Raw genomic sequence first — 15330 nt, 5'->3', positions numbered from 1 at the left:
TCCGGGGCCTCCACCCTGTCCCCCGCCCACCCCTACCCCGGGTCTGCGGCCGGTTCAGGGACACCTGAGGGTGAGAACCCCACCGGCCAGGGCAGCGTCCCCCACTCACCTGGATGCGGCAGGCCCGCTGCCCCCCTGCCCTCATGCCCCCTGCCCGTGGCGCTGGACCCTCCCCAGGGCCCCTGTGGGAAGGTGGGGTGGGGCGGACCCGCCCACCTGGTCTACCTCTGCCTCCAGCCCAGCCAAGTTCCTCCCAGGATCCCAGCCAGCGGGGAGGGAGGAAGGAAGGTGCAGGGGCCTGGGAGCCGGGGCACCCCAACCCCAAGGTGGTGAAACCCCGGCCTGACCGTCCCCTGACCCGCCCTTCCTTCCCCTTCCCCTGGCACCGGGTGGCAGCCCTGGGCTCTTTGCATAAGCCTGTGGCTTCCCTATCTTCACCCAAGGCAGTGGCGGAGGGGAAGGGCAGGGCTGGCCACCATGGCGACGCTCTCCTCCCAGCCCCGGCGGCGCCCTCCCCTTTCGCGCCAGGCCATCAAGATAAGGCGCCGCAGGGTCAGAGATCTGAAGGATCCCCTGCCCCACAGGGCTCAGGAGGTAGGAGGGACCTCAGTGGGGAGAAGAACAGGCCTGGGTGGGGCTCTGCCCTCTCTGCGTGCGCGGTGCCCCACTCTTGTGGGCTGCGGCTGAGGATGTGTGCCCCTCCCCTGCCCACCCTAGCCCCCGGCAGAGCCTTCGGGGTCTGCAGAAGAGGGTCTGCCATGTGTTCTCTGGGCCACCCTGGGGCTCAGGTCTGGGGTCTGAGCCTTTCGGAGCCCCCTCCCTCTCGCGCCCCGTCCCCAGCCATCCTCTTCTCCTCCAGTCCCAAAGACACCAGCTCCACTAGGCAGGGAGTGTCCCTGCTGGGGGCCTTCGGGGGCCAGCTGAGCAGCCCCCAGACCTGCTTGGCGTGACCCCCCGGTCTCCCACCTCTGCTGCTGGGCCTCACTTCCGCCGCCGGGGTGCGAAGCGGAGCCGCCCCCGATAAGCAGCGCTGTTTCCTCTGGGGAAGGAAGGGAGGTTGGGGGAGGTTGAGGCCACGGGCGCCTGCTGGTGCAGCTGAGCAGGCGCAGCTGAGCGCCAATGGACCCGAGCCACGGCGGGCCAGGGGATGAGGGAGGTGGCCCGGGTGACGGAGCCCCGGGAGCCCTGCTGGGGGAACAGGTGTGCGGCACTGGTGGGGCTGGAGGCCAGGTGCTGGGGCCCCCTCAGCCCTCGGGCTGGGCCTGCTCTGTGAGGAGCCGCTCCCACATCCGAGCCCTGGTCCAGGCCTCGGGGACACCTTGTCTTTCCACCTCGCTCCCCAGATCGAGCCTCCATCCCACCACTTGTCCCCTGAGGAGGTAAGAATTGGAGTGTTTCCGGGGCGCAGAGGGGTGCTGGGAAGCAGCCCTGCCTCCTCCCAAACACCCCCCTGGGCTGCTGGCCAAGGCTGGGTCTCACCCCCTCCCCTCCCCTGCGCGTGTGGACACCTGGTCCCCGCCTTGGGCGCGTGCCGTGAGTGCCAGGGGTGGCTGGTGGGGCTCAGACCTTGTGGTGGGTGGACGGAGGTTCCCAAGGTGACCCTGCCGTGTCTCAGCGGGCCCTGCTCTACGAGGAAGCTCTCTACACGGTCCTGTACCGCCTGGGTCAGCCTGAGCCCGCCCATGTGGGGGAGTCCTCTGAGCTGCTTCGATACCTGCAGGAGGTAAGGCCAGCCCCCACTCCACCTGCCTCCCCGCAGCCTGGCCGTGTCCCCCCGCCCCCGTGCCCCAAGCTTCCCGCACTCCTACCCCGCCAGGCCTTCCGCATGGAGCCCGAGGAGCACCAGCGGCTGCTGCGGCAGGTCCAGGAGCTCGAGGTAAGCCCGCCGGGCTGTCCTGAGCGAGCACGGGGGCTGCGAAGCCCAGCTCCCTCTGGGACTCAGGCCCCACCTCCTCCTGTCGCTCCAGAAACCAATATTCTGTCTGAAGGCCACGGTGAAACAAGCCAAGGGCATTCTGGGCAAGGATGTCAGTGGTGAGTAGGCGATGGGGGCCCGGAGGGCCTTCTTCCTGGCTCCTTCCTCTCCCCATCACAGCCTGTCCCAGAGCTTGTGACGGGGGTTCCCATCTCCCAGACATCCCCTGGGGCTCACTTTGGTGCTGCTGGCCCCTTGTCCTTGGAGCCTGGGATGGAGAGGGGTAGGGGGTGATAAGGGCTCTCTCCCTGGGAGCCTAGCCAACACCCCTCCCCTTCCCCCCCAGGGTTCAGTGACCCCTACTGCCTGCTGGGCATCGAGCAGGGGGTGGGTGTGCCGGGGGGCAGCCCTGGGCTCCAGCGACGGCAGAAGGCCGTGGTGAGGCACACCATCCCAGAGGAGCAGATCCACCGCACCCAGGTCATCACCCAGACACTCAACCCCGTCTGGGACGAGACCTTCATCCTGTACGTGGCCTGGCCCCAGCTCCTACCCGCTCTGGGCCTACTCGTTGATGAGATCAGCAGCACTTCCTGGCTCGGGGAAGGGAGCTTGGTTTGACTTGGGGAGGAGCCTGATCCCGAGGCAGGGGAGACTGACAGGAGGCCAAACAGGACACAGCAATGGCATAAATGCCACGTGCTGGTGGCGGGCAGAGGGTCAGGCACATCTGGGTTGGTCTGGGGGGTAGCCTGAAGCCTTACTTTAAAGGAGAGAGAGATGCAGTTGGGAGGGGAGGAGAATTTGCAGGGAGGGACTAAGACTTGACAGTGGGTGATACTGGGATGGCAGTTTTGGGGAGCAGGCTCGGAGCAGAGGTAGCCTGTGGCCTGGTCAGGGGTCTATCCCTCCAAGACCCTCAGCCATGCTCTTTTCTCACTACAGGGAGTTTGAGGACATAAGCAATGCCAGCTTTCATCTGGACATGTGGTGAGGGGCATGTCACCCCCCCCCCAACCCATAGGGGTTGGGAAAAGAAGGGGGCCTGGGGGTGAGGGTGGCAGAAAGGGGTTGGGGGCTCCCAGGACACCCTCTCTGCCTCCTGCTCAAACGTCTGCCCCACCAGGGACATGGACACCGTGGAGTCCGTCAGACAGAAGCTCGGGGAGCTCACAGATCTGCACGGTCTGCGAAGGTGAGGGCCATGGGTTTCCCGGGGAAGGAGTCAGGGCTCCTTCTGCCCTGCCTCCACATGCACACTGGTTGTTGGGCTGCAGGCTCTCACCTGGGCCCAGGTGGCTGCAGGTAGGGAGCAGATTCCAGCCTGACCCGGTCAGGCTCCTGGCCCCTCTCCCTCACGGGACCCTGCCTGCAACAGGATCTTTAAGGAGGTCCGGAAGGACAAAGGCCAGGATGACTTTCTGGGGAACGTGGTTCTGAGACTACAGGTGAGTGGAATGGGGAAAGGTTCCCGGGAGAGAGGCAGAGAGGGGGTGACGAGGGGATCAAGGGAGGGGTTCCAGGTCTGCACCAAGCGGAGCGTGGGGTCTGCCTCCCATCGCCGCCCCCGCCCCCGACCGGGTGAGGCGCCTGCGGCTCACAGGTGTGGGCATGCCCTGCCTGCCCGGCCTGCCAGGACCTGCGCTGCCGGGAGGATCAGTGGTACCCGCTGGAGCCTTGCACGGAGACCTACCCAGACCGTGGTCAGTGTCACCTCCAGTTCCAGTTCATTCACAAGCGGGTAGGTGGCCCGGCTGGGTGGGGAAGAGGGGCTGCACCGGGCATGGGGTCCTCTGCTCACGGCCGCGCCGGCCCCCCCCCCACCCCCGCAGAGAGCCACCGCGGCCAGCCGCTCGCAGCCCTGCTACACGGTGCACCTCCACCTGCTGCAGCAGCTCGTGTCCCACGAGGTCACCCAGCACCAGGTACTGCCCTCCTGGGGCTGGGCAGGGCCAGGGTCTGCCTGTCAGGTGCTGACACCCTCAACCTGTCCCCTCAGGCGGGCAGCACCTCCTGGGATGGGTTGCTGAGCCCCCAGGCCGCCACCGTCCTCTTCCTCCACTCCACGCAGAAGGACCTGTCCGACTTCCACCGGTCCATGGCGTGAGTGCCCAGCCAAGCCCGAGTGCCCGAGGGCCGTCTGCGCCGCACCACCCTCTCCCTCCCTGCCTGCCCTCCTACAGGCTGACAGCCTGAAGTCTAACACTCAGGAGATTTCTGTTTGGGGCCCAAACTGTGTATTTTAAGTTTTGAGTCAGTTGCCAACTTTTAAAACTCTGGAGATTTGCTGTGCAGATTCACATCACCAGTTTCCCTTGAAAGCTTCGTGCTGGAATTGCAGGGCTGTCGCTTTGCTGGGCTGCAGGTGGTCAGGGCAGAGTAGCGTGCCCTCCCCCATCCATCACAGTTGCCATCTGGCCGCTTCGTCCCCTGACATCACCTGAGTCCTTCTGGGCGGTTGAGTTTGCCACCCCGGGCCCAGACGCCAGGGCCATTGAACAAATCTGTGCGCTGATGCTCCTGAATCCGTGTTGAGGGCCCGTCACCTCCCCTGAGCCTTGTTAGATTACGGGAATGCCAGGAAGGGCACACAGGAGTTTGTAGATCTTTCCATGCACGAGAGGAGTAGGGGCACAGCCCGGGTGCTGCCAGGAGGAGGAGTGAGAGTGGGAGCTGACACTTGGCATTCAGTAGGGGGTCAGAAGGAGGCTGGCGGAGAAGGGCAGCTTCTAGGACCATGGGCAGGTGGGTATTCCTGGATGGCTGTGGGGAATGCAGGTGAGGCTGGAGACTGGAGCAGGCACCGAGGGAGGGTGAGGGGCTCATTTGCCTGCAGGGCCTCAGCAGGGAGTGCGGTTGGCCGCTGTGTCCTCCGTGTGGCGGAGGCCTGTCCCTGGGCTGCTCTTCTCCCCCAGCCTCCTTCGCCCTCCTTCTTGTCTCAGTTCGGTCACCTCTGTGAAGTCTCCCCTCGACTCTCTAAAGGGATGCTCTAGCTGATGTTTTACATGTACTTGAAGGCTCGAGTCTCCAAATCTGATTTCTCAAAAGAAGCAAGAAGTCCTGAATTTTAAAATCACAAATATTCTAATTTAAGAGATGGACAATTCATTTACATGTTTGAAAAGCACTTCTGGGAACAAAAACAATCCTGTGGGTTACCTTCAGCCACTGGTTTTCAGCCTCTGCGGGTCGATGGGGATCCCCAGGAGGCTTTGGGGTGGGGATAACGCCCCTCCCCCCCACCCCCCGCCAGGCCAGGCCAGGTGAGCTGTGGGAAGGAAGGTGCCCCACTTGGCCAGGCTGAGGGCTTCCTGTCTGCCGCAGGCAGTGGCTGGCCTACAGCCGTCTCTACCAGAGCCTGGAGTTCCCCAGCAGCTGCCTCCTGTACCCCATCACCAGCATCGAGTACCAGTGGATCCAGGGCCGGCTCAAGGCAGAGCAGGTGGGCTGGGGCGGGGCGAGGGGTGTTGGGCAGGCAGGGCTCAGGGAGCGGCTCCCCGGGCCCCATAAGGCAGCCCCCGCCTCACAGCACCTTCCTGGCCCTGCAGCTGGAGGAGTTGGCCGCCTCATTCAGCTCCCTCCTGGCCTATGGCCTCTCCCTCATCCGGAGGTTCCGGTCTGTCTTCCCCCTCTCCGTCCCCGACTCCCCAGCCCGGCTGCAGTCTCTCCTCAGGTCAGTGGTTACCCCCTGCTTCAGTGGAGTTGGGGACGGGAAACAGCTGGGGCACCTCTGGGGTGGGGAAGCCTGCCTGAGGAATGCGTGGGGGCTACGGGGCAACAGGCATCTCGCACACGGCTCTCTCTCCCCACAGGGTCCTGGTACAGATGTGCAAGATGAAGGCCTTTGGAGAAGTGTGCCCCGAAAGCGGCCCCCTGCCCCGCCTGGTGACCGAGGCACTGCGGGTATGGTGCCCACCCTGTAGGTGTGGTGCCTGGGCCCAGCAGCCCTCCCTGCTCACTGTCTCTCTGCCCACAGACCGGCACCACTGAATGGTTCCACCTGAAGCAGCAGCACCATCAGCCCATGGTGCAGGTGAGGGGGCTCGGGTGAGGCGGTGGGTGGTGGGACGGGATGCTTGCCCCTCAGAGCCCTGCCTGGCTCACCTCTGTCCCTGCCAGGGCATGCTGGAGGCGGGCAAGGCCTTACTGAGCCTGGTACAAGACATCATTGGCGACCTGCACCAGTGCCAGCGCACGTGGAACAAGATCTTCCATAAGTGAGCAGGCGGCCGGGTCGGGAGGCAGTGCAGCAGGGGTTCAGAATGGGGACCAGAGGGACCCTGCTGTGTGCCACCAGGTCACACCTGCTGCCTTTCCTCCAGTGTCCTCAAGATCGACCTCTTCTCCATGGCTTTCCTGGAGCTGCAATGGCTGGTGAGCCCCCGCCCTGCAACCCCCCACCCCCACCCCTCCGCCGCGTCCCAAGGCCACACCCTCTGCCCTGGCTCTGGAGCTCCGCCCACCACGCCTTCCCTTCGCAGGTGGCCAAGAGGGTGCAGGACCACATTGCGGTGGTGAGCGGTGCCGTGACCCCGGAGATGGGCGAAAGTCTGTTCCAGCTCTACATCAGCCTCAAGGAGCTCTACCAGCTGGCCCCGGTCCCCTCGGAGAGGTGGGCAGCAGGCTGGCTGCAGGGAGAGGAGGGCCCGAAGCCCACAATGGCCCCGGCTTTCCCCAGGCTGACCCTGGCTCTCCCCAGGGATGGCGTCCTGGCCCTGGAAGGCTTCCACCAGTGGTTCCAGCCGGCCATCCCCTCCTGGCTGCAGAAGACGTACAGCGTGGCCCTGGCGCGGGTGCAGCGCGCCGTGCAGATGGACGAGGTGGGGTTGGGGCCTGGGCTAGGGGCAGAGTCCCACATTTCAGGGTGTGGCTCGCAGCTCCGCCAACCGTGTGGCACGTGCAGAAGTGGTTAACCAGCTTTGAGCGGTGCTCTCGAGGCCAGCTGAGTGCAAAATGCTGCCTCCTGTTATACTGGGGGCGGGGTGGGCTTCGTTTACATGCTGATCCCTGCAGCCTGGGGGCGCTGGGCAGAGCCCTGCTTGTTCACCTTGCCGCCCCCTGCCCAGCTCTGTGCTTGCTGGCTGTATGAGCTCTGGATGCTTGCAAATGGAAGTGGGGAGGGAGAGCATGGATTTGGCAAGCCTTGAGCCCTCCTTTCTACACACTCCCCCATCTCCTAGCTGGTGCCCCTGGGTGAACTGACCAAGCACAGCACGTCGGCTGTGGACCTGTCCACCTGCTTTGCCCAGATCAGCCACACTGCCCAGCAGCTGGACTGGCCTGACCCAGAGGAGGCCTTCATGATCACCGTCAAGTTTGTGGAGGTGCAGCCTCCTTCCCACCCCACGATTTCTCCCAAGTTCTCATCCTAGCAGCCTCCAAAAGCCTATGTCCTAAATCCCCCAAGTCACTGAAATTCCTGTGCCTCCCCCTCATCCGCCTCTCCTCGGCACTCCCCACCCCCGTTGATCATCCCCTCCTCACCCCAGGACACCTGTCGGCTGGCCCTGGTGTACTGCAGCCTTATAAAGGCCCGGGCCCGTGAGCTCTCTGCCGGCCAGAAGGACCAAGGCCAGGCAGCCAACAGGGTAAGGGCCAGAGCTGGCAGCTGAGGCTGGGACGGGGTAGGGGTGGAGGCTGCTGGTCCTGGCACTATTCAGGAAGCTCGGCATCCCTGTGCCCATGCCTGCCTGCAGCTATGTGTGGTGGTGAATGACATGGAGCAGCTGCGGCTGGTGATCGGCAAGCTGCCCACCCAGCTGGCATGGGAGGCGCTGGAGCAGCGGGTAGGGGCTGTGCTGGAGCAGGGGCAGCTGCAGAACACGCTGCATGCCCAGCTGCAGGGCGCCCTGGCTGGGCTGGGCCATGAGATCCGCACTGGCGTCCGCACCTTGGCCGAGCAGGTAATTTGTTTGACCCACAGTGACCCCACCCCACCCATCCTCAGCCTGAAGTACCCTCCAGCAGGACTTGGGCCAATGTCCAGCCCCCTTCCCTTCCTGAACCTAAACTCAGGCCCCAAGCAACCTCTCCTGACCCCCGACTCACACCCTGGCCTCCCTCCTACCGTTTTGTGTCTCCAGCTGGAGGTGGGCATTGCCAAGCACATCCAGAAACTCGTGGGCATCAAGGAATCCGTCCCGCCTGAGGATGTGAGTGGCCCTCCCTGCTTGCTGACCTTTGCCAGCAATGTGGGTCAGGGATTGCAAAGGGGCTTAGGGTGGGCAGGGGGCTGAAGGCCATGGGGTGTCAGAGGTAAGTCCCCCAGACTTGGGCAAGGAATGTTCCCTCCTGGCCTCGGTTTCCCCCTTAGATGCTAAGAGGGTGGGGTTGGGTCATTCCGTGGGCTCTCCCAGCACTGACAGTCAATGTGGGAGCTGCAGTGGGGGAGGCTTTAGACTTTGCAGCCAAACAGCCCTGGGCATGCCTCCTTCTTAGCTGCCTACTAGCGTAGCTGTCCTATTTATATAGGTCAGCTGACCTCAGGCTCCTCATCTGTCAGCAGGGATAATAATTACACCTGTGATTGCTAGGGAGAGGGCTACTCATTAATTCATCAACTATTTAAGCACCCACTTTGTCCCAGGTATTGATTTAGGCACTGGGGATATATATCAATGAACAGTGTGACAAAAATCCCTGCCTTCCTAGAGTTTTCATTCTAGTAGAGGAGGTGAAAAAAGAGCTAAGTATATAACTATAACTATAGCTATTATTAGAACTATACATATGTGTGTGTGTGTGTAAACATATATATATATGTATACACACACATATCATATGTTAGTTAATGATAACCACTCAAGAGAAAAATAAAGCACACAAGGGAATGGGAAGGGTCAGAGGACTGTATTTTTAGATAGTGGCCAGAGAAGGCCTTACTTGGAGGGTGACAGCTGAGTCAAGACCTAAAGGAAGGAAGAGAAGGAGCCACGAAGATTTCTACGGGAGAGAACAGCATGGGCAAAGGCCCTGAGGCAGGACCAGGTCTGGCAGGTTCAGGGCTATAGCAAAGGCTATACTGTCTCCAGTGTGGCTGGAGCCGACTGTGGTCAGGGGCTGGCTCTGCACACATTCCACAGATGCGCAGGAAAGCTCCTAGCCCTGTTTCCTCTCCGGGTCAGGGCAAAGGAATGGGGGTGGGACCAGAATGGGCCAGAACCAGACGTGCTGCTGCCCCTCCCCAGGCCATTCTGCCCCTGATGAAGTTCCTGGAGGTGAAGCTCTGCTACATGAACACCAACTTGGTGCAGGAGAACTTCAGCAGGTCTGCAGCAGCGCCCCATCACCTCCACCTCTCCTCCCACCCGCCCCTCCTTCCCGGCCTCAGCATCCATCCTCAGGGGAGGATGCAACCAGCCTCTCTTAAATGCTTGCTCCAAGGGTCAGGGCGCTCATGGCCACACAATGCTGTCCATTTCACCTCAGGCTGAGCTGAAACCTGCCTGTCCTTTCTCCCTTAGCCCTGGGCTGCGTCTTCAGGAGGCTGCAGCTCTGCCCTCCCTAACATTACAGGCAGCTGGTGTTCCAGGGGAACTTCTCGTTAGGGTCTCTCTCAAAACAGGGCCCAGCACACTGGGCAGCAGTGGGTAGAGGTCAAGGGCATGGTCTCTGGATGACCTGCATTCATACTCCAGCTTCACTGCTGCTTGGTGGGTGGCCTTGAGCAGATTACTCAAGTTTTCTGTGCAGATGATCATAGTTCTGGCCTCTACTGAGGACTAAATGAGTCATGTGAAGCGCTGAGAGCAGTGCCTGCAGCAAAGGAAGTGGTTGATGACTGAGCTGCTGTGACGACGGTGACGGTGATGGCGACAGAACCCTCCAGAGTTCTGCTCCCAGTGGGGCAGCGGGGCCTCGGGAGCCCACCTTCTTTATTTCCTAGGCCAGAGAATGCCATTTGTTCAGCTCTGATCTTCACACAAAATAGAGTTTAATCTCTACTAAGACAGGAGCTTGACTTACCACTCACTGCCTCAGAACATTTAGAACAGTGTCTGTGCATAATGAGCACTTAAGTATGGGGACTAAATTAACTACTTTTATTTTATTTTAATTTTTTTAAATTTATTTTATTTATTTCTGGCTGCGTTGGATCTTCGTTGCTGCGCGGAGGCTTTCTCTAGTTGAGGCGAGCAGGAGGCTGCTCTTCATTGCGGTGCACGTGCGTCTCATTGCGGTGGCTTCTCTTGTTGCAGAACACGGGCTCTAGGTGCCGGGCTTCAGTAGTTGTGGCATGAGAGCTCAGTAGTTGTGGCACAAGGGCTTAGTTGCTCCGTGGCATGTGGGATCTTCCCGGACCAGGGCTCGAACCCATGTCCCCTGCATTGGCAGGCGGATTCTTAAGCACTGCGCCACCGTGGAAGCCCCCCCCCATTCTTAATTACACATTTTTGTGCTTATCTGCCTGACTCTGCTTTGACAAGTGAAATTTCAGTTATTTCAGGTTGTTATTAGGAGGGACTGTGGCTTGGTTGCTATTTTTTTCTCGCCACAGGTAGTACATGCTTATCCATGCTGTGTGCTGAGATCCTATTCATCTTGGTCACTCCCATCTTGACTCATGATTCTGTCATTGGGGGGCCGCCCTCCTGCTCCCTTTTTTGTTGGGGTTTGCTAATCCTAGTGAGAAGGATCCTTCACTAGCTTCCAAGACATGCTGGATAGGACTGGGCCTGTCTGCCCCGCCCCCTGCCCTCCTTCCCTCAGCAGACCAGCCCTCCCCCTCCCCTGCCTGCAGCCTGGGCCCCAGTCCCACCAGTGGAGGCAGGTGGAGGGTGGGGGTGGGGAGGCACTGGGGAACGGGGGTGGGCCTGGGTCCCACGAGGCCTCTTCTTTCTCAAGAGCATCTCCGCTTCCTCCTCCTCTGTCCTCCTGTCCTGTGTCCGGCATCCCTCTGCACGTCACCCCAGCCTTCTGACCCTGCTCTGGACCCACACGCTCACGGTGCTGGCGGAGGTGGCAGCTTCCCAGCGGAGCTGCCCTCTGGCTTCTAGCAGGCTGAAGATCGCACTACAGGTAATAATACCAGTGACAACAATAAAAACCCTGGTGGGAGAGTGCCTGGGGGTCACCTCTGATGTCTCGCCCCCTAGAACCTGGAGATCTGCTTCTACGCAGAGGGCTGTGGCCTGCCGCCCGAGGCCCTGCACACGGCCACCTTCCAGGTAGGGGCCTTTTGGTTAGCTGGTGGCGTGGGGAGCCTGCCTTCCTGTGCTCACCTGTGTCCGGGACCAGCTATGTGATTTACAGGGCCCAGCACAAAATGAAAATGTGGGCCCCTTTAAAAAAAAATAATTGAGGCGACTTCCCTGACAGTCCAGTGGTTAAGACTCGGCGCTTCCAATGCAGGGGGAGCAGGTTCCATCCCTGGTCCGGGAACTAAGATCCTGCATGCTTCGTGGCACAGCAAAAACCAAAACCAAAACCAAACAAACAAACGCCCCCACCCCCCAAAAACCAACAAAAAAACCCCTCCACGTGTGAAGTTCTTCTAAACACGGTTGGGGCGGGGGCGGCTGTGAGACACACCTGTGGAGCCCACCTTGTCGGGTGCCTCTGGCTGTCGCCAGGGCAACCCTGCCTGTGGTCCCCCAGCGCCCAGTGCTTTCCACGTCACGTTGTCGTCTCCCCGTTGGCTGCAAGCTTCTGAAGGGCAGCACTGGGCTGCGACTGAGTGTGACAGTTAGTGACTCCTCAGCTGTGCCCCCTCCCCAGGCTCTGCAGAGGGGCCTGGAGCTGCAGGCGGCCTCCAGCCGGGAGCTCATCCAGAAGTACTTTTGCAGCCGCATCCAGCAGCAGGTGAGTCTCCCTCCTCCGCCGCGCTCGCTCGCTGCGCACCTGGAGCCCCGCCTCGCCCGCTCAGCCCCCGCTGACGCTGCCTCTGCGCCCCGCCCCCAGGCAGAGACCACCTCCGAGGAGCTCGGGGCCGTCACGGTCAAGGCCTCCTACCGCGCCTCCGAGCAGAAGCTGCACGTGGAGCTGCTCAGCGCCTCCAGCCTGCTGCCCCTGGACTCCAATGGTGAGTGGAGGCTGCCCCAGCCACTCTCCGTGGCCCCACTCTGGTCCCCCGAGTCTCCGGGGGCTCTGCTCGTCCAGCCGGGGCACTGGGTGCATTTCTGCCGGATTACCAGGAGGGGGCAGTGCTGCCGAGCGGGGCACAGCTGCTGGCGTGGGCACCGGAAGCGGGGCTGGGATATCCTCGGCCAACGTCCCCTCCCCGGCCACTTGCCAGGCTCCAGCGACCCCTTTGTCCAGCTGACCTTGGAGCCCAGGCACGAGTTCCCTGAGCTGGCCCCCCGAGAGACCCAAAAGCACAAGAAGGACCTTCATCCACTGTTCGATGAGACCTTTGAATTGTGAGTGGTCCCACTAGCCCTGGACCCGCCTCAGGCCTGCTCCTCCCAGCCGAGGCGGGCCGAGGGGCTCCCCTCAGAGGACTGGGTCTGAGTCCCAGGGAGGGAGCGCTTGGGACAAGTGTTTGCCGGCACAGGCCTCAAACCTGCTCCCCTGCAGGTGGAGTGGGGCTGTTGGGGAGACTCCTCCCACGTGTTGGACTCAGAGGCTTGCTTTCAGGGAAGGGTGCTGCCCCTGAGGTCCTCTGTTCCCCAAGTCAGGCGGGCCTGGGTACACAGGGGCCCCTGCTTTAAAGCATCGGCCCACAGCCAGAGCAGGCATCATGGCGTGTGGCCCAAGGTACACCAGCCTGAGCGCTTTCAACCCTAATCCCACCCGTCTGGGCGAGCCCGCTTTGAAGGCGGGGTGGGGGGGGGGCAGCGGCAGCACGTGGTGCAGGCAGCTGAGCCCGGCTCTGTCCCCCGCTCAGCCTGGTGCCTGCTGAGCCGTGCCAGAAGGATGGGGCGTGCCTTCTCCTCACCGTGCTGGACCACGACACGCTGGGGGCTGACGACCTTGAAGGGGAGGCCTTCCTGCCGCTGCGCGCGGTGCCGGGCCTGACGGGGACTGAGGAGCCCAGCGACGTGCCTCAGACCCGCCTGCCCCTCACCTACCCTGCACCCAACGGTAGGCCTGAGCCCTGTGAGTGTGGGCCCTGGCCCAGCACTGGGGATACAGGGGAGGGGCAGCCATGAAAGGCTCAGGGGCCCCCAGAGGCCGAGTTGGGGTCAGAGGAAAGCCTCCTTGGAGGCGGAAGCCTGTGGAACCAGCGTGGTGGCTTGTGTTGCTGAGATCTCGCGCCTGATCAAGGACCAGTGAAGGTTAAGTTAGGCCAAGTGTGTGCGACTCTCTGTGGTGGGGTAAGGTCATCGACAAGTTTGCCTGGGGAGAAGGGCCATTTCTGTGCCCAGGGGGCACGTTCTTGCAGAGCAGCCCCCAAGCTTGGTAAGAGGAGTAGGTCTTGTGTTTGAGCACTCACGAGGGGTCAGTTGTCAAGCACTGGACATATGTTAACCCTCAGTCCTTACAACCACTCAGTGAGGCAGGTGTTATCGCTACTCTCCGAATGAGTAAACTGAGGCACGAATTGGTGGACTGGCCCTAGGTTCTTGTCTGAAAAGGTAATAGTCGCCACCTGAGGCACACGTCAGCCTCTCGCACCGCAGGTGCACCCCGCTGCCCAGGGGTGGCAAACGCGTCTCCTGCCCCACCTGTCAGGCCGTCTCGCGAGCTTGGCTGGTGTGGGCCCAGCGCTAGTTTCTGGAGAATGGGGCAGTGCTGCAGGCCCTGCCACTCCCCGAGTCTGACCCCCAAATGCCTCTCTTTGCAGGGGATCCAATCCTGCAGCTGTTAGAGAGCCGGAAGGGTGACCGCGAGGCCCAGGTGTTTGTGCGGCTGCGGCGGCAGCGAGCCAAGCAGGCCTCCCAGCACGCCCCGTGACCAGGGCAGCAGCAGCGGGGCTTGGGTCCCTGGGAGGCCTGGGTTCTCCCCACCACAGCGCAGCCCTCCCGCCTGGCCTAACACTCCAGGAGGGCCCTGCAGGTCAGGGGAGCCCCAGTGTGCGGGGTTCCCGCTGCCAGAGCCGGGGCCCACAGTGATGGGGGCCCCATTCGCAGTATTTATACCCCCTCCTTCCTCCCCTCAGCCCCGGCCTCAGCATTCTCTGCCAAATCCAGCCCCTGGGGGAGCGGAGACAGCTGTCTGCACCCCTTACCCCTGCTCCCCTCTTCGGGCAAAGCTGCTCTGGCAGAGGAGGGGCTCAGCCCTTCCTCTCCTGGCAGGCCTGTTCCAGCCACTGAGGTGGGGGGCCAGGTGCCTTGGGCCTATTCTTCAGCAGCCATAATGAAGGGAGCCTGGGTCCTCTCCTGAGGGAGCTGCCAGCACCCAGGCTAAGGAGCCTAGAGCCAGGGACCTTCTGGCTCTGAAGGGGTGAGAACTGGTGGGCAGTGGGGCTGGCACAGTTTGGCTAGCTGTGTCTGCTGAGGACCGCTCCTCCTTGGGACAGTACCTAGAAATTTTCTTAGCAAAAATAAAAAAATTAACAGTACATCGTCCTCTTAATAAACATACTGTTGGCCTGCAGCGGGGCCTAGGTTACAGCCAAGCCATTGCAAACCCCTTCTCAGCCCTCAGGAGAGCCTGGGCTGCCCCCGACCCCGGGCCCCGGCCCACCACTCACTCCCCCATGTTACAGAGCAGCGGGGTAGGTGTGGAGGTAACTGACGCAGCAGCAAAGGCTTCGAACAAAACACCACCAGACGTATCGGGTTCTGTCGCCACTGCCTAACACAGGAGCCTGGCACTCATGGGGGCACCATGAGTGGGGGGCCTCCCAGGGGTGCAGGTTGAGGCCGAGGGGCTGCTCTGAACAGAGGGCTTAGAGGAATGGGGCCCCAGACCTGCCTGGGGGAGTGGCCCATGTGCTGGGAGTCAGAGCCTGAGGCTCACTTCTCATTCTAGTGTGACCGTGGTTGAGTCACCTAACCTCTCTGAGTCTGCACAGGTATGATGGATGGGGGGAGGTCAGATAAGACCACATCCAAGGCTTCTTTCAGCTCTGCTCCTCTGAGACCCACACAGACAGCCCACAAGGTATGTGTTTTCCCACCCACCTAACAGGCCAGCTAAGAGCAGGGGGAGGGAGGTGGCTCAAAGGCTCCCTCAGGGGGCAGGCCCACCTTTTTTTCGATGCTGTTATGAGCAGGCACTGTCTGTTCCTCTGAGAAGCTACTAGGGGCCTTGTTGTCTTTTGGAAAACAGTAAGTATACCAGTTGCATCTGATGATAGATAGAGCTCTGAAGAGCCCTAGGGCCTGGGAGGTCTCTGGGTCCAGGGCTAAAGGTCCCCATCCCATCAACCCCAGCAGGCCTGCGTCAGAACACTCAAGCTCTGTCTAGGAGCCTGGAGCAGCCTTTGGGCCTGGATGGGCCCAGGGTGCCTCAAGGCCTCTTCAGCTACCTAGCCACACCTCAGGGGTCAGGCTCGAGCCTTTTCCATGGCTGAAACCTGGGCTGGGCTG

At 61.7% G+C, this 15330-nt stretch overlaps 1 protein-coding gene across 6 annotated transcripts; it reads left to right on the top strand.

The window, feature by feature from the left end:
• The first annotated feature begins 348 nt into the window (after positions 1-348).
• On the top strand, positions 349-14357 carry UNC13D (unc-13 homolog D). 6 transcript variants are annotated; one of them, XM_082440398.1, is made up of 32 exons: positions 355-594; positions 1344-1379; positions 1616-1723; positions 1817-1876; positions 1968-2034; positions 2262-2442; positions 2861-2905; positions 3042-3110; positions 3294-3363; positions 3552-3656; positions 3748-3840; positions 3915-4018; positions 5240-5357; positions 5464-5588; positions 5728-5818; positions 5892-5948; positions 6035-6132; positions 6238-6289; positions 6397-6527; positions 6615-6735; positions 7096-7239; positions 7405-7503; positions 7612-7818; positions 7999-8067; positions 9040-9182; positions 10828-10933; positions 11011-11082; positions 11633-11716; positions 11816-11936; positions 12150-12273; positions 12741-12937; positions 13641-14357. In XM_082440398.1, exons 1-32 carry the CDS (start codon positions 478-480, stop codon positions 13748-13750), a joined length of 3324 nt encoding a protein of 1107 aa, XP_082296524.1. In that variant the 5' UTR covers positions 355-477; the 3' UTR covers positions 13751-14357. The 6 variants fall into 6 exon arrangements, 5 of the variants coding, with proteins under 5 accessions (XP_082296524.1, XP_082296526.1, XP_082296527.1 ...); XM_082440401.1 differs by having other exon boundaries at positions 356-594; positions 9103-9182; XM_082440399.1 differs by lacking the exon at positions 355-594 and adding an exon at positions 631-1200.
• Positions 14358-15330: the final 973 nt, after the last annotated feature.

This window comes from Balaenoptera physalus (genome assembly GCF_965194825.1).
Source record: "Balaenoptera physalus genome assembly, chromosome: 20".
In the NCBI taxonomy this organism is placed as follows: Eukaryota; Metazoa; Chordata; class Mammalia; order Artiodactyla; family Balaenopteridae; genus Balaenoptera; species Balaenoptera physalus.
This window is presented reverse-complemented; position numbering and strand designations above follow the sequence as displayed.